This window comes from Parasteatoda tepidariorum, chromosome X1, assembly GCF_043381705.1.
Source record: "Parasteatoda tepidariorum isolate YZ-2023 chromosome X1, CAS_Ptep_4.0, whole genome shotgun sequence".
NCBI classification, from domain to species: domain Eukaryota; kingdom Metazoa; phylum Arthropoda; class Arachnida; order Araneae; family Theridiidae; genus Parasteatoda; species Parasteatoda tepidariorum.
In genome coordinates this window covers 3,761,965-3,786,196 of record NC_092214.1, presented here as the reverse complement: position 1 = coordinate 3,786,196, position 24,232 = coordinate 3,761,965, and the positions used below count along the sequence as shown (strand labels likewise).

The 24,232-nt window shown below is 29.1% G+C and overlaps 1 protein-coding gene across 4 annotated transcripts in view; it reads left to right on the top strand.

The window, feature by feature from the left end:
• Window positions 1–73: 73 nt before the first annotated feature.
• Window positions 74–24,232, top strand: part of LOC107441643 (tripartite motif-containing protein 2) — a 46,817-nt gene continuing 22,658 nt past the window's right edge. Inside the window, exons 1-3 of one of the 4 annotated variants that reach the window (XM_071187299.1) lie at window positions 74–258; window positions 14,764–14,845; window positions 14,956–15,912. In XM_071187299.1, the coding sequence (XP_071043400.1) occupies window positions 14,973–15,912 (940 nt within the window). In that variant the 5' untranslated portion in view covers window positions 74–258; window positions 14,764–14,845; window positions 14,956–14,972. Of the gene's footprint in view, window positions 259–4,708; window positions 4,841–14,763; window positions 15,913–24,232 lie in introns of those variants that run through there. The other 3 variants (XM_071187298.1, XM_071187297.1, XM_071187296.1) reach the window with 3 other exon arrangements.

Here is a 24,232-nt window from a genome sequence, read left to right as displayed (position 1 = left end):
CGACATGCGGAGAAGTGTGACTACTGTTACTATGACAACAGATCACATGATCAACTGCACTAGAGCGTGTGGAGTGAAAAGGTTGTCTACCCAAATTTCGTAAAGCTCAATAAGCCAAACTACACTTATTATTTTTAAATTGTTTGGAAGGATTTTTTGTTTAAATTTACTTTCGATAATAAACATCTCAGTTAGTTCGTTGACAAAACCTTAAACAATCGTAAAGGTGCGCTACAGTTAAATTAGTTAAGTATAAAGGTACGAATCATTTAACATATTCATTTATTTACTAGAAAATAAATCTTTTTTGATGTTCAAATTCGAAATAACATTAGAATAATTAATGTGACATTTGTAAGAAAATATTTTAAGTTCTGTTTGCAAATGCTATTATGTTTCTTTGAAATACTTAGCCGACAATCCCAAATAATTGCATTAACAACAAATTGAAAACAATTTGAGTATGACAGTAAAATAATACAATTGAGTATGAGAGCAATATATCATATTTTTCTTCGATTATCTATGAATTTTATTTATGATGATTTTTTAACTTAAACTTTAAATAAATATCAATAAAATTCCCTGTCATTTATCAATTCCTACTTCAAAATGAACATTTATTTTTAGTGAATATATTTTATCTATCCCAAAAGTGTCCACTCTTCCAAGGTTTCCTTAAACTAAAATTCTACTAAAGAGTAAAATATGCCGTACCAATTATTTCAACTTGATTATTAGAAAACTAATGGAATACATGAATTTTCAAAATTGCAATTATTATTATGAATAGTTTTTAGGCTGAAATATGAATTCAAATTCTAAATAGGGTTGAGTGGAACATAAATGTTATCCGTCACTGGATAACAGATAAAATTGGCCGGGTACGCGATATCGGGTAATACATTTCTACTGATGGATCCTGGGCAGGGCACCGGATAATTGCCGGGTACAGGGTCGTCTTAATAGCATGCACTCCCCCCCCCCCCANGCCCCCCCCCCCCCCCAGCAACGAAATGTTTTGGGCCCTTATAACATGTCATACTGCTTAAAATCGAACTAAAAAATTTCACATACATAAAATAAAGCATTTTTAACATATGCAATATTTTGAACAAATTTAAATACATTTTGATTTAAATGTATTTAAATTTGTTTTTAGTATATCCCAAAAAACTGAATTCACATAAAAATTTCATTGGAACGTAGAAAAATAAACTTCGGTTACCTTTTTTAGTTTCCCTGGTGATAAATTATTCAAATCACTGTTGTTTGCAAGATAATCAATCACTATTAGTAGAAAGAACAACATGATACACACTTTATTCAAAATAATATACTTATTTAAAAAAATATATAAGGTAACTTTGATTGGTCTTAGTTTTTTTAATACAATTTATAAAAAGTAAGATTCTCAAGGCCCCCTGAGTACCTGGGGCCCTCGGGCACTCAGGGGGAAATCAATACCTCCTAGAATGTTGGGGAAATACCCGGGTGTGGCCATGCGCAAAGACGGTACTGACCGGGTACCCAGTACATCTCTAACTGAAAAACACACTTTTCAATTGGAAGTACTTTGCTTTCTGAAAGCCATGCTGCTTTAATGCCTTCTTTTGGTTTCAGTACTGCTTAATACCGCCTTCCCTTTCTACATAAAGCTTGTAAAACAATATCTATAAGCATTTTCTATGGGTATATGAGCAATTCTACAAATAAACGCCAGTTAGGCGGCCAAAAAAAAAATAAAAAAATTTTTGGGANTGTCAGGACTATATGAGATGCAGTACAAAGCTGCTATATTTTTAGCTCTAAACGATTATTGTGTCAAAATAGATTTGTTGGTATTATTTTGTTGAAAAATCTATTTCGGTTCATCTAATATAACTCTAAAAGTTAGTTGTCGGTGAACATTGATAGTCCACTGAGGTTTCAGAACCACTCAAAAATTCGAAACTGGTTTATCCATAGATGGCAAAAGAACCCCACCACCATATGTTGACTTCTAAATACATCGCTTCGCATACTGATAATAACTTATGCTGTCTAGAACAACATAAATTCCCAATTTTCTTCGTAGCTGAACAACACATTAATACATTTATATTTGCCCGATTTAATCTTGCTTGTTTATTATGTAGTTTAAGACAACGGAATTCGACCCATTTAGCACGTTTTGGTGTCATGAAGCCATCTACGAAATGAGAAGGCTTGAATCAATATGACTCATTTCATTTTTAATGATTTGTTTAACAATTTTGGTGTTTTGCTGATTTTTGAATTTCTCAAAGTTGTCTTTCCGTGATTTTAGCTGCGTAATGGTGATTTGTAATTCTTACTCTTCAAAAATAGACTTAATTTCAAATCTTAACTTTAAAATTTCCTAAATTTCTTCAGGTATGAGCTGCTTTGACCATGATATTGTGAATGAAATTTAAAAGTAAAAGTTCAAAAGTATTTATAATGACGGTTGAAAATGTAACATACCCTAATTGGCCTAATTTGTTAAAAATCTGCCATTATTATCGAAAATTTTGTCTGCTGTCGACAATTTTGTGGCAAGTAAAATTCAAATTCTATTTTTTCCTATTTCGAGTGTTTAGTTATGGCTTTTCAACCGCCTCGAAAATTCTCCTTTGTTCTACACTTACTGTAAAATAACTGAGAAATAATTAGTATAATTTTGTAATCTATAGAAAAATACAATGCAGAATGTGAAGATCCGATCATTAGATCAAAAGTTATTCAAGGTGGTCCGTTTGCGCATTGTACTTATAAAGTTACTACTATATAGTTTAGACATATTTTAATAACGTTTTAAACGCAATTTTATTTATAAAATTTGACTATTTTTAAAGGAAGAATCTTAAATATCCTTAAATTTTTTTAAAAAAAAAGTTATATCTAAAATGAAAAGATATGTCTTAAATAAAACAAATGGAAAGTAAAATCTTGCTTACAACCAAGTATTAACACAATAGAATTTCAGGGGATTGACCAGGGTGTTTAGCAGAATTTTTTTTAACCATTCAAAAATGTATAAAAATGGTAATTTGAGCTCTAAAACACGTCAAAAAGTCGTATGTGTATGTGTTTTTAAAATCTTTGTCGAAAATAAAACTAAAAATGTATCCCATTAGATGTCGCAATAATGCGATTAGTTAATTAAATCTGTTAATAGTGTAGAAAAAAAATCTCACGTATTTTGTTATTTTAGCTTAACAATGAACACGTCGCAACATTTTACATCCAACAATAATTCGTTTTGTACAATTTCTGTTCTAACATATCTATGACAAAGCAGCCAAATTAAAGCTTTGATATCTGATTGCAAACACAAGAGTAATATTTTGACCTATGCTCTTGATACTAAATAAATGGGTGATTTTTTTTAAACATGACAATTCGGACCAAAAAATTTCTTCAAATTTAAAGTCTTTAAAATAATCTAAAATTTTTTTTGTATACTTCTTTAGTTACACTTATCTTACAGACAGCAGTGTAGTTTATTGACACTTGCTCGAGAAAAAAATAAAGTAGAAACTCACCAAATCTTGAATGCCAGGAAAATGACATATTAGCTTAGAAGTTTAAAAAACAGTCATTTTAAGTTAATAGTAAGTAACTCAACTTAAGCCTTTATGTTAGATGGACCATAAATTGCTTAAATTGATTCTTTTTATCCGCTGTAGGAAGAATCAAAAAAATTTTTGTTGCTGATATGTACAGAATAAAATTGTGTATAATAATCAATCATTAAATAAATAAATAACTTTGATAACCTCCAAACATACTACAATCATACATAAACTTGGTATTATGTTAATATTTGCCTTCCCTCCTTACAGTATTAGCAGTTTAAAAAAATTCTGGTAACACTTCATTGTCCTGGCATTCATAAGTCAGGAAAATGACAGCCAGGATAATGACAAATTCGCCATTTTATAACATATAACTTTACTTTAATTTAATATTTTGGCCTGAGCCGTTTATATTCCGCAGAAAACATCAAGATTTCTTAAAATAACTCAGATAAATCTATGTAGTTTTTATGTTATTAATGATTTCAAGAAGCCAGGAAAGTGACAACCCAAAAACCTACTCACCTTGAAAAATTTTTTGAGATAGATTTTAAACCAGAAAATTGGTTCTTTATTCATGCAACAAGGCATGTACATGTAGGAGGGTATCTAATCAATCTATTAACATAAGATATTGATTGCTGGCTCTATCTACTTTGGTTATAAACCACTAAATAAAAGTAGCCAGGAAAATGACAGATTTTTTGGGGACAAACAAATTATTGACAGAAAAAATTAATTTAAACGAAGTTTTTGTAAATAATACCCTCTGCTTATATTCTAGAAATGATTACACCGGTTAAGATAAAAAAAAGTTAGATATTGAAAAAGTTATGAGAAGTTTTGAAGCTAGTTATTATTAGAAACATTGTTTGTGACATGTAAGAAACATGAAATTTTGAAGTTCATTTAAATTTCTTAACTATACAAAACAGTCAATGCTAGTGCAAAGTCCTTTTAAAATGCTAACAGCAATGCTATTTATTATTTATTTTTTTAAAAAGAGTTCTTTTGGTATTATAGTATTAGATCTTGGAGCAAGGGACAGTGGATTGTCATATTTCGAGAGAATCACCCAAATACTACAATTGAACTCCTTACTTGGCGAAATCGAATAATCGCCAACTTTTGGTAACCATAGTGCACCGTCACATTCTGCTGCCGACGGTATACGTTGCCGGTTTTCATCCCCAAAATGTATCGAGATTTAAAATAACACATTAATAAAAAGCACATTATATTTATGATTCCCTATTTCTGAGGTAAGATTCTTCTTTATTTCCAGTTTATGACAAAAACTGATTCTTTTTTACGCCTTTTTAATAAAAACAAAACTCAAAATATTTTAAGCTCAGCAAAATAATCATTAAAACCACAATCTCTCATAAAATTAGGCATTTTGTAAATAACAAATCGATTTCTTGTTAGCTGATGGTAGTGTAAATGATATTAAAATGCCGCCCCACCCGGCAATCATTTTGTTTTATTATTTATCTAGGAGTAAATATTCTTTAGATAGGATCTAGGAGTACCATTCTCCAAAAGTAACATTATTATTTTTTTATTTATAGTTCGAGATAATTTTTGATTCAAAGTTATGGAAAAAAAGGTATTCAACTCCCTTTTTATAAATTTTTGTCAAAAGTTGAGCTAAAAATTTGTATTAGGGGTAAAAAATACAATGCTATCAAAATACTTGTTTAATTACTTTTGATGAAAAGTGCTTCTAATTATTTTTCTGAACTAGTTTTCATATTTTCGGTCACGCTTTCCTCAAAAGTGATTTTATAGATTCATTTGGGACCTCTAAAATTAAGAGAAGAATGAGTAAATATTTCTGCCTTCAAGTGCCATTCAATATATGTTGTTGTAAGTCATTCCAAGCTTTTAGATTGGATATTATGAAAACTAAACTAATCTCATAAAAATGTCATTAACACTAATTTTTTTATATTTAATATATTTGTTGAAATATTTATTTTAAAAACAAAACACACTACAGAAAGTTACAGTGACGTATAAAATTAGAAAGAAAAAAATGACCATCATTGCAACAATACAACTTTTAAACACAACTTTTTAAAAATAGTGAAAGACATATTTAAAAAATCAAGTCTTTACCATGTTAGTTAAAAGGCTGTATAAATTAAACAATTTTATGTATTATGTTTGCAAAATGAGCTTGCAAATAATTTATAATTACGTATATATTATAAACGTGTAATTTATATTTACGAGACATTTTACAACAAAAAATTAATTATTTAAAATATTAGAGCAATCGATCATATCTTGTAGGCATTACACCTGTTACGTATGTGTGATATAACTTTTAACTTAACTGAAAATTATTTTATAATGCTAACAAATATATTTTAAAAAGGCTGAAATAGTTATAGACCTTTAGTTTTCGCAATCATTTAAACTTTTTATGAACAAGGGTAATTTAGTAATTTTGCTTCCAAATGTTCAAAGAGATTTAAACAAATTTCTTGAATTTTATTGCAATGTTTCGGGCTCATAACTTTTGTTTTAACAGATTTTTAGTTTCAAGAGAATACCAAAACAGAAACTTATTTTTCGAGTTTTTGAGCAGAATATTTTCTTTGGAAATGCCAAAAAGTATATTTTAAAAATTAGCTTTATTTATATCACTGAAAATCAGAATAAAATTTCAATTGCCGTTCTTTAAAAGATACCATAGGTTTAAAAAACCATTTTTCTTTTTGTAATCATACCTAAATGTAAGCATTTCATCAGTATTTTTTCTTTTTTTTTTACTTGCAGGCTCTAAATCATGATTACCTAATAAGGTGGTGTGATGTTAATCTTTGCGACATTATTAATAAATACTAAAATCATCACATATAAAAATATCTACATCAGAAGTAAAGTTGTCGAAATAATCAAAAAATTGTACACAAGTGTCAATACATACAATAGTGGTAGACGGATCATGGGTTAGAGTCCCTTACCGTCAGGCTAACCGTGGGAGGTTTTCGTGGTTTTCCTCTCCATGCAACGCATATACGAGTTATTTCCCTCAAAAAGTCCTCCACGAAAGCAAATTTCTCCCAATAATTGAACCAGGAGTTCCCTTNATTAAGCATTTTAAAAACAGTAAAAATCTAAGCATTTTTTAAAATTCCAAATGTTTCTTGACGTTTGGGAGTCCAACAACAAGTTGTATAATAGTTTTGTGTGAGCCGTCATTGCTTAAGGGTTAGAGCACTCACCTCCCAATGAGGTAAACCGGGTTCGAATCCGCTGTTCGATAAGAATTCCGCCTCACAGCGACCACAAAGCTGACGTAAAATATTCTTAGTGTTAGATAGATCAGGGGTTAGAGTTCACCTGCAGTCAGGCTAACCTTGGAATGTTTTCGTGGTTTTCCTCTCCCTGTAAAGCAAATGCGGATTAGTTCTATCAAAAAGTCCACCACGATGAAAAATTTCTCCCAATATTTGATACAGGGAGTTTCCATGTCTTCTGGATTGTGTTCCAAATTACAAGGCTACAGAGTTGAACTTAGGTCGTCATAGGGGTTAGGCTAACCTTAGGAGGTTTTTCTCTCCAAATGCTGATTAGTTCCATCCAAAAGCTCTCCATGAAGGCAAATTTCTTCCAACACTTGGACCAGAAGTTCCCATGTCTTCTAGATAAGGTTCAAAACTACAAGACTATGGAGTAGAACATTAGTAGTGTTAAACTCAAAATTGACTGAGCTGCTCAAAGATGGTTATAAAATAACATAAAATAGCTATGTGTTAGCCGTTGTTGCTTAAGAAATAAAACGCTCAACTCCCAATGAGGTAAACCGAATTCGAATCTCACCGATGGCAGATCGATAAGAATTTCCCACCTGACTCGCAACGTCCACAGTGCTGACGTAAAATATCCTTAGCTGTAGACAGAATTATGGGTTAGAGTTCCCTTGTTGTCAGGCTAACGGTGGAGGTTTTCGTGGTTTTCCTTCCCATGTAACGCAAATGCGGGTTAGTTCTATCAAAAAGTCAGCCACGAAGCTAAATTTCTCCCAATACTTGATACAGGAAGTTCCCATGTCTTCTGGATTGGGTTAAAAATTACAAAGCTTCAGAGTTGAACCTAGGTTATACCCTGGTTATAAAGTAAAAAAAAGTTGAACCCTGGTTATAAAGTTGAACCCTGGTTATAAAGTTGAACCCTGGTTATAAAGTAAAAAAATAGTTCTGTGCTAGTTTCAATCGATATCTTGGTAATATTTGGCGATTGCATGAAAAGAGTTAAGACTTAAGATGGAGCTCCATCTTAGTCAGGGAATCCCCATTCAAGATCTTCGTCATGGCAGCGATAACCAAGCAGGAAACAAATGAATCGAATATACATTTTATTTCAAGATTGGCAGAGCTCAAATCGAACTCCGAAATCGGTGAGTTTGAGTTTTTATCTCAAGAAAAGGTAACATTTGTCCCTGTGATATGTTACGTCTCATGGAAAAAACGAAACCTTAACAATTACAAATGGTTCATTAAATAGGTCAAGGGAGTAATATGATTCTCACACTTAAAAAGGAAAAACTTAAAATGAGAAAAAGGGAGAAACCTAATTCTATAATACTCGAATCTAAATAGTTAAAATGAAAAGGCAGGATGTGAATAATAAAGTGTGAGAATGCATTTAATATTAAATTAGAATTCAGGAAATAGAATTTAGATATCAAAAATGTGACGCAAGATTTGTAGAAGCTTTCTATGGTATATCCCCGTCCCTAAAAACTTTAATTAGCTTGTAAAAAAAATTTTTAAATCAATATTATTTACTTGCAATACTTTCCCTATGTTAGAATCACAATTAACATGAAGAGACTATAATTTGAATTATTAACATACAAGCGATATATAAAAGTAATAAGAATTGTTAGAAGCGCACTTTCGTAAATATGATCAAAATTAAAAATAAAAATGTTACTAGTTTAGGTCATAATTAACTGTAAATAAATGTTTGTAAGCCTACTTTTCAATTAAATGAATCGATTTTTTTTTTTTTAGTTTTTTTTTTGTTTAATAGTTTTTATGACTTTCTGTCAGTTCAAAGTCATTTGATTGTATCTTTTGATGAGTGTCTTTCATCAATAAATACCATTCTTCATCCTTATGACTTTTAATATATTCAATTACAATTATAATTTCCCTTGCACTTTAAAAATACAAAGGTTCAAAAACATGATATAAGAAAATAGGAAAATAGAAGTTGACATTTTTTGTTGTAAGAAAAAAAAATTCAAGCTGAAGTTAAAGACTTCAGTATTGACTTTGTTTAAAAAAATGACCCAGTACTCGTTATTCTCAAGTTCAGGATATCAGTATTGTTTTTTTGTTTTGTTTTTTTTTTGTTGAAAAATAAGACATTGGTGGTTATTCTGAATTTAGTGAAGTTTAAGAATTCAGTATTTTTAGGAACAATATTTTGCTGGATAAGGGGCTGTATTCCTCCAAAAGGGGAAAATCCTAAATCTCAGTAATATTGTACATGAAGTACCTAGTTTCAGATATAAGGAACACATTATAAAAAATTTATTTATTTGCGGTGTTGACTGAACCGTCTTTTGAGAGGTTATATTCGGTATTAATTTTAATGTTATAACATATTAAAGTTTAATTATTGCATTTATTTATTATTCATGAGATAATTTTAGTTTTGCCAGTTGGGTGGTATCTTCGCAATTTTAATCGATGAACTATTTATGTATTTAAGCAGGTTTTCTAGTATTGTGGTATTTAAAATCTTCAAACATTACAGTATCGTAAGAGGAAAATTCGATATGAGTGAATCTTGGATCATAATATTGTTCTTTTTTTTATTATTTCAACAGCAATTTTTCTAGTTTCTGTTGGTGTGTAAATTTTCTCTGTCAAGGGGTGAGTGAATGGGAGAGTGCCACACATTAAATAAACAGGTAGAAATTTAGTTACCGAGTGTGGAAACTAAAACTAAACTCAGTGGCGCGACAGCCCATAGAGAGCCAAGGCCTACTGTGTCCATCTCAGTTTTCTTGACCTTGGGCTCTGGGATGCAGGAGCATATGTTCCGGTCAGGTGGTCAGCCGAGCACGGAACACCCAGTGTTTAGTTCCCAAGCATGCTTGGTACTCATTTATCGAAAGGCTGAGTCAACCTTGCCCGGCCCGAGGATCGAACCAGGGTCCTGTGGCACGACAGCGCGAAGCGCTACCGCTCAGCCACCGGGAGTCACCGAGTGTGGAGTCAAACTATATTCTTCATTTACTTATTTTAATAATTTAGGCTAAGGATTTTTTTTTTAAGAAGAATCATTAATTTTATATTTTAAACGCGTTACTATAGTTTGTCCTAAACGTTCATCTTTTCCATTAGTCTATGGGCTGCATTTAATGATTGCTTAATTTTAAAATGTTTAAGAAATTTTTTAAAATTAGAATATGTAAATGCTGCGTTTCTATAGCTGAAAATACTTTAAAGAATTTAAATTTGAAAACTTTGGTGCAAAAAGTTTATAAAGTTTCTGTAGTTACAGATTTAGATGCAAAAGACCACATATGTGATGATCAAGCATTAAAGTTAATTATTTTAGTAGAATTATAATAATTAAAACCACCTATACTATTTATTGCAATTACTTCAAAAGGTTTGCAAACTAAGGGCATTGCCTGAAGTAAACCAAATCATTTTTGTATAGGTTTTTTATTCATTTAACAGGTATGACAATGCATATTAAAATTTGTAATTATCTAAAGTTATATTTTTCCAATAATAGACAGGAGTAAGTATATAAAAAAATTTTGAATCCCAGAATGACCGATTTTTTTATAAATAATTTCAAATTATTTATGACTTAAAGAAAATGGAACAACGATTTTAGTAAAACTCTTTTTATGTAAGCGTAAAACATTATCAATTTCAATGAAATTTCCAATTAAATTATCATTTTGTTGGGGTTTTATGAATTTTTTCTAATTGCAAAAGATGTGAAAAATGGTTTCTATTATTGATATCAATATTGTTATTATTGCTCCACCACCACTTTGACTGTCGTTATCATTAATTTAAGATTAAGCATTTTAAAAACAGTAAAAATCTAAGCATTTTTTAAAATTCCAAATGTTTCTTGACGTTTGGGAGTCCAACAACAAGTTGTATCTTTCGTCAAGAAATAATTCAAAGATGTACTAATTTTAGCATAGTTATTTATAAATTTACTACGCATATTTCGAGAACCAAAACAATTTTAAGGAAGTTTAACATTAATTGGAGGTTTTAAATTTTTAATTGCTACAATATCATTGTTATCGAGAGTCACTATACCATTATATACTTCATAACCTAAAAATTGAATTTTAGTTCGTAAAGAAAGAACGCTTAGAAGCTTACAATTTTAGGTTTTCAAATCTGCATATTTCAAAATATTTTAAGGTGATTTAAATGTTCTTCGAAACTATTAGAAATAATAATAATTTTATCAAAAAAATTCGATGTAAATGAAACTTTATATTTAGTGATTATTCAGCTTATTTTTCTTCGAAAGATACTTGAATCGTTATTCCATCCAAATGGAAATTCGTAAAACCCATTATTGGTGAAAAATGGAATTTTTTCACTGTCATCAGGGGGAATTTGAATATTCTAGAAACCACTGACCATATCCAGGCGACTTAAAAAGAAAAAAAAAGCATTGCCTTATTTTTGTCTAAAAGATTCCATGAGAGGTGATGGTTTTGCATTTGATTAGTATATACGTGATTTGGTACGCGATTACGTGACGTGATATTTGATTAGTCTATACGTGATCTACTTTTTTTATTTTAATTTTTTTAAAAGCTAAAGTTGCTGGAGCCAAACAGGGAGAAAAGCTTTCCTTAATTTTGTTATGCTTTAATAGGTCTTCAATTTTTTTTTATCTATTTCTTCTTGTTCTGGGGAAGTTTTGAATGCTCGTAAGGACATTGGTAAATCTGATGTTCATCTTACCCTTTGAGGTTCAATTTTAACTGTCCTTTCATCGTATTTATCTTGAGCAAAAACATCTGAAAACTCCTTTAAAATTTCCTCAAGTTGGGAATTACCATCACTATCTTGGATTTTCACAATTCCGTCAACATGGCTTTGACAATGCGAGCCCTCATTATCATATTTTGTTTCAAGAATATTTTAAAGATCAAGATTGTTTTCAGTCTTGCTATTTGAATCCTTATATTAAAGTCTGTTTTTTATTTTATTTTTCTTTAAGTTTGTTTATATTTTGGACATACTTATTTCTTCTTATTTTTATGTCCAAAATTTTTTAAAGATTTTTACAAATATTGTTATTGACATTTCATTATAATTCCTTCTCAGCTCTGCTCTTCATTCAACGTAAACACACATTAAATAGACCATATTGTTGTTTATTTTTAATAATTTGCTATAATTTAAAAATTAACATAAATAACGATGCATCAAAAACATGCGAATCATTCTATAGTCAAGAAATAAAATAAAAATAAAATTCATTATTTTACAATATATTAAACAGAAAATAACAGTAGAGTTCGCCTTATGAGTAAAATTTCAAAAATTTGGTAATGGTTTTAACTGAAAAGTAGCCGATTAATTAATAATTATTTTAACATGGCAAACTTGTTTACTGATAATTATTTTTTATCTTTCTCACTGTTGCAGAAAATTCTGTCAGATGAGAACAACCTAGTAAACATTGTTTTTACGAGCCTATTCTAAGCTAACTACAATACTTATTATTTATAGCTAGACAATACGTTTTAACAGAGTAATCAACTACTAAGCGCGAACTACCTAATGACATAGTTAGATAATATAGACACACGGGAGCAAAGTCATGCGCAGATACATTGGCAGATATTCTCCTATTTTTTAAGATGCTTTTTATCTATTCTTTTAATACTGAAAAAAGCATCCATATTTAAAAAAAAGCATTTTCAGGGAAAAAAATAAAATTAAAAACAGACAACAACATAATCATAATTTATGCTAGGAAGACGAAGGTTGTTTAGTTGTAAATGTGCTACTACCGAAAAGATACTGCTCACTTAACCCCAAAATTAGTGATACCATGGCTAGCGGAAGAGTAAACTATTGATTTACAACAAAAATAAACAATTACGGTGAAATATTTTAATACAGTTTTGTTTATTAATAAAAATGAAACATAGTTGCCCACGTTTGACACGAAAAATTAAAAATGGATTTCGCAATGAAGAATTACGGGGGCAAAATTATTAATATTACCGGTCTTTCGTCTGGGTATGATATGTTTAGTGTTAAAAGTTAATATGAATGTAGTTCTTTAACTCATTTTTGTTTATAATTATATTTATATTAATCTTTCTCTAATGTTCTTAATGCTTTAAAGTGCATGTATTTATTGTTTGTTTTTTTGCCAGGAATAAATAAATAAGTTAAATAATTAAATAATTTTTGACACTTTTGTACTGTAATAATATCATTCTGTACTAAAAAAAATATTGTGAACCTGCAGATACTTTTGGAATGTTTGCGCAGATACTTAATTTTTTTTTATCTTACTATGCTTACTAATTGTAAAGAATGGGCACAATCATAATATTTACGGATTTCATTAGATACATAATCATTAAATTCTGGAATTTTTTGATTAAGCGGTCAAGATTACTAAGTACACTGAATGTTTCTACATCATCATCCTGTCTAATACATCATGTATTGAAGTGCTTTAGATTGCTTTTCTAGCTGATTTTTAACTAAAGGAAAAACGCTACCTATATTACTTTAAGGTTTTGCGTATCTATCATAGAAATTTATAAAGTTTACTAAAAGAATTATTTAATTATAAATACCTTTGAAGTTGAAAAATTCATGCAACTGCAGACCACGAACAATGGCGACGATGGAACTATGGCGATGTAAACAATTGTGAAGAGTTACAACTCAACAGTTTAAAAAGTTTGTCCAGTTTTATATCGTTCACAAAAACAGTTTACCTCTGCAAATAGTTTCTTGTGTTTTCTGATGTAAAATTGCATCGGCTAAAAATGATATTTTAAGTAGTATTTAATTTATTCTTTTCTTTCATGAATAAATGTTTATTTATTAATAATTTTGTTATGCCCTTTCGAAAAAAGGTGGGGCTGGATAAAAAATATTGAAAAAAATTATAATTTTTAAGGTTCGAATGCTAGATTTAATACTATTTAATCTTATGTAATATTAGTTCTAATATAAGAAGATAGGATTCAAGAGATTCTAGCACAGCAGTATTATATTGCATCGTTCTAATGTTAGATAATATCTTTTTGCTACCTGGAATAGCTTGATGAAACTTCACATTGTTTAAAATCACATTGATCTCAAAAGAGCAGTGAACATACTGGGAGTTGCAAAACACTTTTTGTCAGTAGGTGAAACTTAGTTTCACATATGAACAATACTAGTAACCCATTCAGAGGACAAAAGTTTTGCAAGTGGCTACGAACAGGTTGACTGTAAATCTCAGTGCTACTACTACAGTCCTCAAGTTGGTGAAATTTTCTCAGTCAAGCTGCTACTCCAGTTCATCGCCGTTCGCTTACTTGGCGCAAATACGTTGTATGGTCAGTAAACCACGTACTTCCTTGAAACTAACTGATCGAAACATAGTTCCGTTTGCAACATCACTAAGATATCGAGCTTATTACTTACTCCAACTTTTCGGCTTATCTATTAAGTAAAATCGCATCTGGTAAAACGATATTTCCATGTCTAAAAGTCTGGACAAGAAAGCCAATCATCGATTCAATATTTAAAATACAAAATAACAAATCAACGAAAAAAATGATTTAGAACTTAATATGGTAGTGATTTTTAATGTCAACAAAAGAATTAGTCCGGCTTAATTGCTTCTGAGATGCAAACATACTGATTTTATAGCTACTACATCTTTTTTATTCTTTCAACCTTTTACGAAGTTAAATTTACTGAAGATAAAATCAATTTCACAATTTAGTACTTAAAATAAATTGATTAATTAAACATATTTATTCTAGCTAGTAGTCTTTAATATGAAAGGAAAAATTCTTTAAGTTATTTTTATAATTAATAATGAAAAACAATTTATTGTTTTCAAGTAGTAATTAAATCTGATCACCATATTGCTTAAATATATATCGTTTTGAAGAATCATTTTTTTTCTTTTCTAGATGCTTTACACACATGTTTTGTGAAACAATCCAATCCTCCAGAAATTTTCTTGTCCTCAGCTTATTTTGCCAAAAAACAGAGGTTTGTAAAATAATATTTTAGCATTTGTGTGCAATAAATGTTTTCACTGTAATTTATATCTATGCTATTCCAAACATATTGAAGATACAATATTGACATGCATTCTATAGACGAGCATGCTGGACATATGACATCACAGCTGACTGAAGCTACCGAAGATGAAAAATATCATTTACGTCAACTAATGGAAAAAGCATGTGATCAAATTCCAACTTTAAAAGAGGCTATCGAAGAGGTTAGTAACGTAATTTTTTCATTGGCTAATAATGATGAGAGAAATCGAATAATGATTTTAGAGTGCTTTCATAATTTAGAACAAGCTATAGCTAAAAGAAAAAGTCAACTTATTGAAGAATTAGATAAAATCACTGCCAAGAAAAGACAAGTGCTGGAGGAACAAAAGGCTTTGCTTGATATGTGTCTTTCAAACATTACTGTCAATTCTGAATTCACTCAAAATGCATTATGTTATGGGAGTGAAACTGAAATTATACTAGTGACTAAACAAATCGCCGAGAAATTAGAAGATTTAGCAACCATGAGAATTCAAAAAATGCCAGAAGAAAATAGTTTTATATTATTTGAAGCAGAAGATGCCGAATCTGCAAAATCAGCCATTTTAAAAGTTGGTAATTTAATAAGCAATAGTGCAGTAGCACATGAGTGTACAGCAGTTGGAGAAGGTCTTAAACTGTGTAGAATCAACAAACAAACGCTGGTGGTAGTGACTGCTAAAGATCGCCATAGTCAAATAGTAAGGGATGCTGTTTTTGATGTCGAACTAATATCATCAGAGTTTTCATGGAAACCTAAAATAGCCGACCAGAAAAATGGAACTTATCACATCTTATATATGGTTGAAAAAGAAGGTACTTATCAGCTGAGTATCAAATTACTTGGAAAACCCATCAATGGTAGCCCATTTACAGTGAAAACATACATAGAAGAAGAATGTTCTTCTAGTGACAGACGCTCTAAGATTCCGAGAACAACAGGACTGAGTAAATCATCCTCAAGTGGTTCTAGAGTGATTGAAGATGATTTAATATTAAAAATTGGACACAGAGGTAAGTCCCCTTATCTTTATTTATGATCTAAAAGCAATTTTATTTGCTTTGATTAGAGGGAATCATTTTAAAAAAATCCATAAAAATAAGCAAGTTTTGTCTCCAGTTTGTATAGACAAAAAAAAAAACTTAACTTCCTCAACGTAAAAATACAATAAAAATTATAATAGAATTTTCTGATGAATGTTTTTTAATTCCATTTAAAATATTAAAAAAAAGATGGAAAAAAATGAAAAATTGCATTTAAGGAGTTTCGGAATAGCCTCCAAATTTTCATGCTATCAAAAAGTAATCTATTCTTTTGTTTCTGTTGCCTGGAAAAAATATAATAGCATAAAAATTACAACTCTCAAGAAGTTCTTGAAAATATGTAGAAAAGGGAAAATCAGGAGCCTTTTTTACGTTAAATGATAACTTAATGTTTATTCGCCTAAGAATTAAGAATTGAAAAGTTCATAAAACTAATAATAAACTTTTTTGGAGGAGAACAGAGTGTTGAATAATGTTTTCCAAACGCTTCTTAAATACGGATCAGCAGCTAGATTATTTATTATTGAATTTTTGTTTTTAATGGCACTCTATCAGCAATCACACGATTGGACTTGAGGACGTAAGTTAAATTTTCATGCACTCAATTTTATTGTTATTAAATTTGATTTATTGTATTAAATATTTTGAAACAATTTTAACCAGTGTTTATTCATCTGACAAATAGTATTGTTTTTTTCATGGAGTTCATATTGATGATTAATGATTATATTATGTTTTGATCTGTTGATTTCAAGTCTAGTGATGATTTTCGAAATATTTCATATTTATGAAAGTAATTAGTGTTTAAATAGAAAAAGAATTTAGTGATTTTGATTATAATTTATTATTTTTTCTCCCTCATCTTTGATGTTTTAGTTAATAATATTTGTATTTTATATATTGAACTTATTTACATAATTTATCAGATTTGTTTATTTTTACAATTCGACAATACTTTTAAAATTTATTGCAATTATTGAATTTTTTATTTCCTTTCAATAAATTTTCTTTTGATTCAGTTAATTTAGTCTATTCAGTATTATAATTAATATGAAAATATTTTAAGTAACTATAATCTATTTCATTGTTTAATGTGCTACAGTTTACATTTTTGATTGATTCGATGGTTAAAATTTAAATTTTTTCTTCAACAATGTACCTAGGGTTAAGAAAATCAAGCAATTAAAATATTTGAACTTTTTTCTTCTAAATGTAATTTTTAATTATAATGCTTGAATGCCCTCAAGGAATTATAAATTTATCATGTATAATGATTTAACACCTGTTGAGAAATTTTCCAAATTTGAGAAAATCTGGAAGCATCAAATAATTAAAATGAATTAAACATTAGTTCTTGAAATTTAAATTTTAATCGTGATAAACAAGAAAAACCAGACATATTAATGTTTGAACCCCACATTGGTAATCAGTTCACAGCCGGGCTCCGACATATTCAAAAACAAACTAGAGATTCTAAATTCATTCACGATAGAAACTTAAAAATTTTCAAAAACTCCTTCGGGTTTCAGCTTTGAAAATATTTATAAATAACTGTTTAACTTATAATTTTTTTCAAGAAATAGTCAAAATTTTTCAGGAACAATAATTTTCACCCCCTTTTGGCTTTAACGATTTTCAAAATTTAAAGTTTTCTGGCCAAGCTAAGGACTCATATTTTACCGAAAAGGTCGAGTTAGGTCGGAAAAAAAAATTTAAGTAATCAACACATAATTGAGAGTTTGTCTATGGGATTACAGATAAGGACACTTTTTGTTCTAATAGAACCCAAAACCCCAATTGATTGGCTTACGATTGTTTCAAAAATTATATATGATGTCCTCACTCTTCTACCTCAAAATGAAAATAAACCAATCTCAGAATCAAAACGTAGTGGGTATAGGCAACGAAATCAAAAATATCAAGGCTTTACACTAAGGTAGCCATTGATTAATAACTCAGCTAGTTCAAATTATTATAATATTCTGTTACAAAATCAAAACTTATTCCTGTCAAGTCGGCATTTTAACCCACAATTCCAAATTAGACCTTGATTTCATAAAGTAAGTGAAAATTTTAATAAAAAAATAAACAAAAAGCAAGTCATTTTTGCCCATGTGTCCCAGGAGATTCTTCCTAGGTCTTAAAAGTTTTGTGATGAGCGAGGAATTACTAATGTTTATCACTGAATCCGAAATTGCATAAACAAACCTATAATCTTTACTGCTGAGAATCAATTCCAGCCTAAAGATAAACAAGAAAGTGACCAACCTCAAAATTGACAGTTAAAAAATGAAAAAAATAAAAATAACAAACACCCGATTGTGACTAATAAAAACTATCTTTTTAAATGTCGACGCAAGTAATGCTCTAAATGTTATCCAAACCAAAATTTTGGAAAATCTAATTGTCCAGAAAGAAAGAAAATTTTTCTTTAAATGTAGAACAAATTTATAAATTCTCATTTAAATCTCTAAATTTAAAAATTGGAAATAGCTAGGTCAGTAGAATTTTATATTTTAAGTACTATTTTACGTTATTTGATTTTGAGTTTAAAAGTGTATATTGGATTTCAATTATTGATTGTGTGAAACAGATTTTAATGCAAAATCTGTGAAAATTGGTAACTTTTTCCGATTATTGCAACTTGTCTTTACACATTGCTCTAGAAATCCAGGTTAAAGAATGTAATAATAGCACCGATAACGAAGATAAAGTTTTAAAAAAAAATAAGCAATGAAAAAATAAAGTGAAGAAAAGAAAGAATGGTAAATCAAAATCAAATAACACTAATGTTAAAAAAATGTTCAGCAAAATCTTCATGAATATCTTTAAGAAAATGAAGTTTTCGATATAAAGATAAAAAAAATAATTATGTCAAAAATGTAAATAAAGTAAATTTAAAGAAAAGAAAATAAGAAATGAATTTAAAAATAAAGATTTAGGTAGTAAAATTGAAAATAATCTTGAATTTTCAAATATTCATGAAACAAAATATGACAATGAGGATCCGCATTGTCAAAGTCAGGAATTTTGCACATCCAAGATGGTGAAAAAATTCCGAACTTCTGTAAGGTTTAAAACATTTTTAAAATATTTTTGCTAAAGATAAATACGATGTCGGGACAATAGGAACTAAACCTCAAAGAGTAAGATTATCATCAGACTTACCAAATACAAAACTTCCCCAAAACAATAAAAATTAACCAATTAAAGAATTATTAAATCATAACATAATTAAAGAAAGCTCCTCACCCTATACGGCTCCAGTAACTTTAGCTTTTAAAAAAGATTAAAATGAAAAAAAGTAGATTGCGTGTAGACTTTAGAAAATTAAATCAAATAACTAAATTAGATGCAGAACCATTACCCCTATAAGAAACTTCGCAGACAAATTAGACAACAGTGTTTATTTTAGTCGCTCTGACATGATCAGTTGTTACTGGGATATTCAAATTCATCCTAGTGACGCTGAAAAATCAACAATGGTCACCAAAAATGGTTTCTACGATTGGCTAAGATTGTCATTCGGGTGGAAGAACGTCCCAAGTATCTTTCAAAGAACAATCCACCGAATTTTCACTACAAAAAGTTTCATTTGCAACTAATTATTTTGATGATATTATTATTTTTTCTAATAGTTTTGAAAATCATTTAAAACATCTTAAAAATTGTTTTGAAATATGTAGGTTTGAAAACTCAAAATTTAAGACTTCGTAGTGTTCTTTTTTACTAACTAAAATTAGTTTTTTTGGTTATGAAATGTGTAATTGCATAGTGACTCCTGATAACAACAACATTGAAGCAATTGAAAATTTAAAACCTACTACTAATTTTAAATCTCTTCAACGTTTTTAAGATTCAATAAATGAGTATAATAAATTTATAATTATAAATTTATAAATTTATAATGAGTATAATAAATTTATAATAAATTTATAAATAATTGTGCTGAAATTAGAGCACCAATAAATCATCTTTTAAAGAAAGACAAAAATTAGTCGAAATTCGTTTGCATAACAAAATAATAATTTAATTGCAAATTTTATTGAAATTGATAAATTATGCTAACATAAAAGGGGTTTGACCAAAATTGTTGCTCCATTTTCTTTGAGACAAAAATTACTTGAAATTACTCATAAAAAATTCGGTTATCCTGGGAATAAAAGAATAATAATTTACTTACTCCTGTTTATTATTCGATAAATATTACTTTCAATATTACAATTTCAATAAACAATTTCATACTTGTAAAATAAATAAAAAACCTAAACAAAAATGATTTATTTACTTCAAGCAATACCCGCAGTTGACAAAACTTTCCATATAATTTCTCGTTTTCTGTGTTGGTGAGTTTGATTTCTCTGTTGGTGGTCAACACCACATATAGATAAAAAAAAAATTTAATAATATATTCGTTATATTTGAAACTAGGATCTCCCAGCAATTTTTGCTGAGTCCGTTTTCCTCCTTTCGAGGATTACAGCTTTTAATCCAGCAAAAATTCCCTAAAAATACTGAAGTCTTAAACCTCAGAATAACGACCAATAACCAATGTGTCATTCCTAATTTTTATCATTTTTATATTTTGTCATTTTTTATCATCTTTTTTAGCTTTTATCGTTTTCATAATAGTATATTTTTTACATTTCATATTACTTTTATATATTGGTGGTACATTCATATTAAAATTTTTATCCATTTCAATTGTGCTTCTAACATAGAAAAAGTATTAGAAATAATATTTTTTTTAAATTTCTAGATTGTAAATAAAATTTTTGGGGAAGGGCTGTAACTAATTTTTTTATTTTATTTCTTTTTCTAAATCCTGTTAATATCTCTAAAACTTCTTCTTAATTCAAAATTAAACACTTTCTCACACTTTATTATGCAAACCCTGCTTCTTTTTCTATTTTTCATTCAAGCATGCATAAATTAACATTTTGAGTTTTCCCTTTATTAAATGTGAGAACCATATTATTCCCTCGACCTATTTCATTGGACCAATGTAATTACTAAGGTTTCCCTTTTCCATGAAAAATAACATGTCGTTGAGACAACCTTTATTACCTATTCCTGAGATAAAAACTAAAGCACACCGATTTCGGAGTGCGATTTGAGCTCTGCCAAATATATATATATATATTNTATATATATATATATATAGCTGTATTGTCGATTCATACGATAAAAGAAATGATTTTAAATTTAATATAAATAAATTAATTACTTACAATTAAAAATACATTTAAATACCACTCTTAATCAAATGAATTGAACTAAAAGAATTTGTAGTAATGTTTATTTATCAAAAAGGGAAATCGACGTAATTTTCCAAAATTTAGTAAAAAAACCATGGATATCTAACTGATATGATTGAATTCTATATGAAATCGTTGATTTATTTGTATGTTATTAAAAATTTCTTTGTTAACTAAATTTATATTTTTACTATGGAGAAAACCAATTCGGACAAATCTGTTGCAAAAAACCTTCTAATATGCAGTAAAGAATTTTTTAAAAGAAAAAGAAAAATTCATTAAACGTTAATAATTTCTATGAAAAACACCAATATAAAAATTTTAGAATTAAAATTCAACCTTATTAGTGTTAAAATTTTACAATTCAAATTCTGCCTTATTAATTAAAAACTTTGAATAATCCACCGTAATATTATTACTTACGCACATCCAGATTCAGGCCACTCCACGGTAGCTATCAGAATAAACGCGCTTCTGTACTTCATTAAGAACGCGTCATAAGTTGATCCCATCATCCTCTCTTTACGCTTCTATTTTCATATTTTGTAATCTGGCAAACTTGTTACGAAAACATTTTAAATCATTTTTGAAAAATGCCGGTAATTGTATGTACTTTTGAATTCGCTACTCACTTTATATATTACATTTCGAGTTTCATTCTATATTTTCTTAAATTCTTATTTTCTATTTTTTGCTTGATTGTTTTTATTTCTTTTTTTTTTCATTTTTATTTCATTTTACGTTTTTGCTTAATAAGTTCCATTTTCTTTACAAATTTTTTTGATGTTCCTCACACTATTGTATTGATATATTTTGCTTTGTCTATATTAATACAATATTAGAAAACAATCTTTTTCCCGGATTTGTCCGTGTGACCAAGAGAAGTCACAATCTGTAACGCATGCAAACAAAATTTTGAAGTTCCATCTACATCCTGTGTAAATTTTATCGATAAATTCTTTTTTATTAAATAGTTACAGCAGTTTGTAATTGCTATATTCATTTTGAATTACCCTGTATAGGGGGGAACCGTAATCTGGGAAATATGGTCCTAATAGTTTGGTCAGGAGAGTGCTGCAAAGTTTGAACCCACTAATATTAATTTTATTTTGTACGTATTTCACCATATCTCGAGAAAAAAAAATTTTAAATTCAAAAATTTTTGCACACAATTATAAAATTCGCTAAACCAAAGATAATCCCATGCATAAAATATCCCATGCGAAGAACATTAGCATATTTCAAGTCATCCTTTCGAACTAGTAAGGTTGAATCCTAGAAGGTGAAGATCCGATCATTAGATCAAAAATCATTCAGGTTGGTTAATTTCTTCCCCCTGTTCTCTGTACATTTAATATACTTTTCCATTTTTGTACGTATGAGCAATGTACAGTGCACGTTAAATAAGAGTGGACCACCCTGATCTAATGATCAGATCTTCACATTCTAAGACTCAATCTTAATGACTCGAGGAGTTGTCCTCAAACATTCTAATTAATAAGTGCAGACGATATTTTAAGTTACGAAAGCAGACAGAAAAACGTACTTTCTCTGAATATACATACTTTTTTTTCGATGGATTCGGATTTCTAACTAAATTATAGGGGGTAGCCGCAGTCTGCAAAATGTAATAAGTTAAATTATTAATTAATAAAATTAATTAAAATTTTTGAAATTTATTTTCTCATAAACCATTCAACCGATTTTGCTGATTTTGTATTTAGCCTCGTAAAAATATATTCTTTAAAATTATGAAAAAACTTAAATGTCTTAACGTTCAACATTTTTTCAACCATTATTAAATAAAATTATGAAAAATAATAAATATTTACTAAAAATTATTTTTCCCATGGAAGCTAGCTTTAGATAAACGAATTTTATAATTGGGTGCAAAAATTTTTGAATTCGCTCAAAAAGTTCTTGAGATATGGCGAAATACGCAAAAAGTAAAACTAACATTGAAGGGTCGAAATTTTGGAGCACTCTCCCGACCAAACTATTGGAACCATATTTCCCAGATTGCGGCTACCCCCTATCATTTGGGGGTCAGAAATCTGAATCCGTCAAAAAAAAAGGGTATGTTTATTTAGAAAAAGTACGTTTTTGTGTCTGATTTCGTAACTTAAAATATCGTCTGCACTTATTAATTAGCATATTGAGGTCACCCCTTCGAGGCATTAAGATTGAGTCCTAGAACATGACGATCCAATCATTAGATCAAAAGTTATTCTGGGTGGTTCATTTTTTTTTCGCACTGTACATGGTCACGTTTTTAGAAACCTTTAGTTATTTTACGTACAAAATTTAAATGACAGTTAGATAAACATCAGTTGTAGTTTTTGGCAAGTATCAGGAGCAGGCATTTTAGAAATGTTATAGTGATCAGAAAATATGGAAATCTGATGGTGTAAGGTAGAACAATTATGATGGGTGATTGAAGTACCTTTATCCATTAAATTTTATATGATAATTGAAGACCATACAGTGCAAAACAATCCCTAAAACAATTATGAATTGTGGTAGGAGTTCTCAAGTTACCTATCATATATACTAAATATAAATACTAAAATTTATTTTTTTGCATAGAATTATCTTAGGATAAACGAATTTTATAAGTGTAGCAAAAATGCTTCAATTCACTTAAAAAGTTCTAGAGATATTGCGAAATACGCTAAAAGTAAAATTATTTTTAAGGAGTCCCAAATATGAATCGGTCTCCTGACCCAACTATGTGGTCCATATTTCCAGATTGCGGATACGTATGCTGGGGGTCAAAAATCGTAGTCCGTTGGGAAAAAAAGGTATTGAGAGAATTATTTATTGAGAGGAAGAACGTTTTTGTGAGTGATTTCATAACTTAAAATATCGTCTGCACTTATTAATTAGCATATTTGAGGTTTACCCCTTCAAGCTTTTAAAATTCAGTTCTAGAATGTGAATATCCAATCATTAGATCGAAAGTTATTCAGGGTGGTCCGTTTTCCTTTTCTTTTCTTTTTTTGTCGCATTGTTCACATGTATTTATGAGCGTA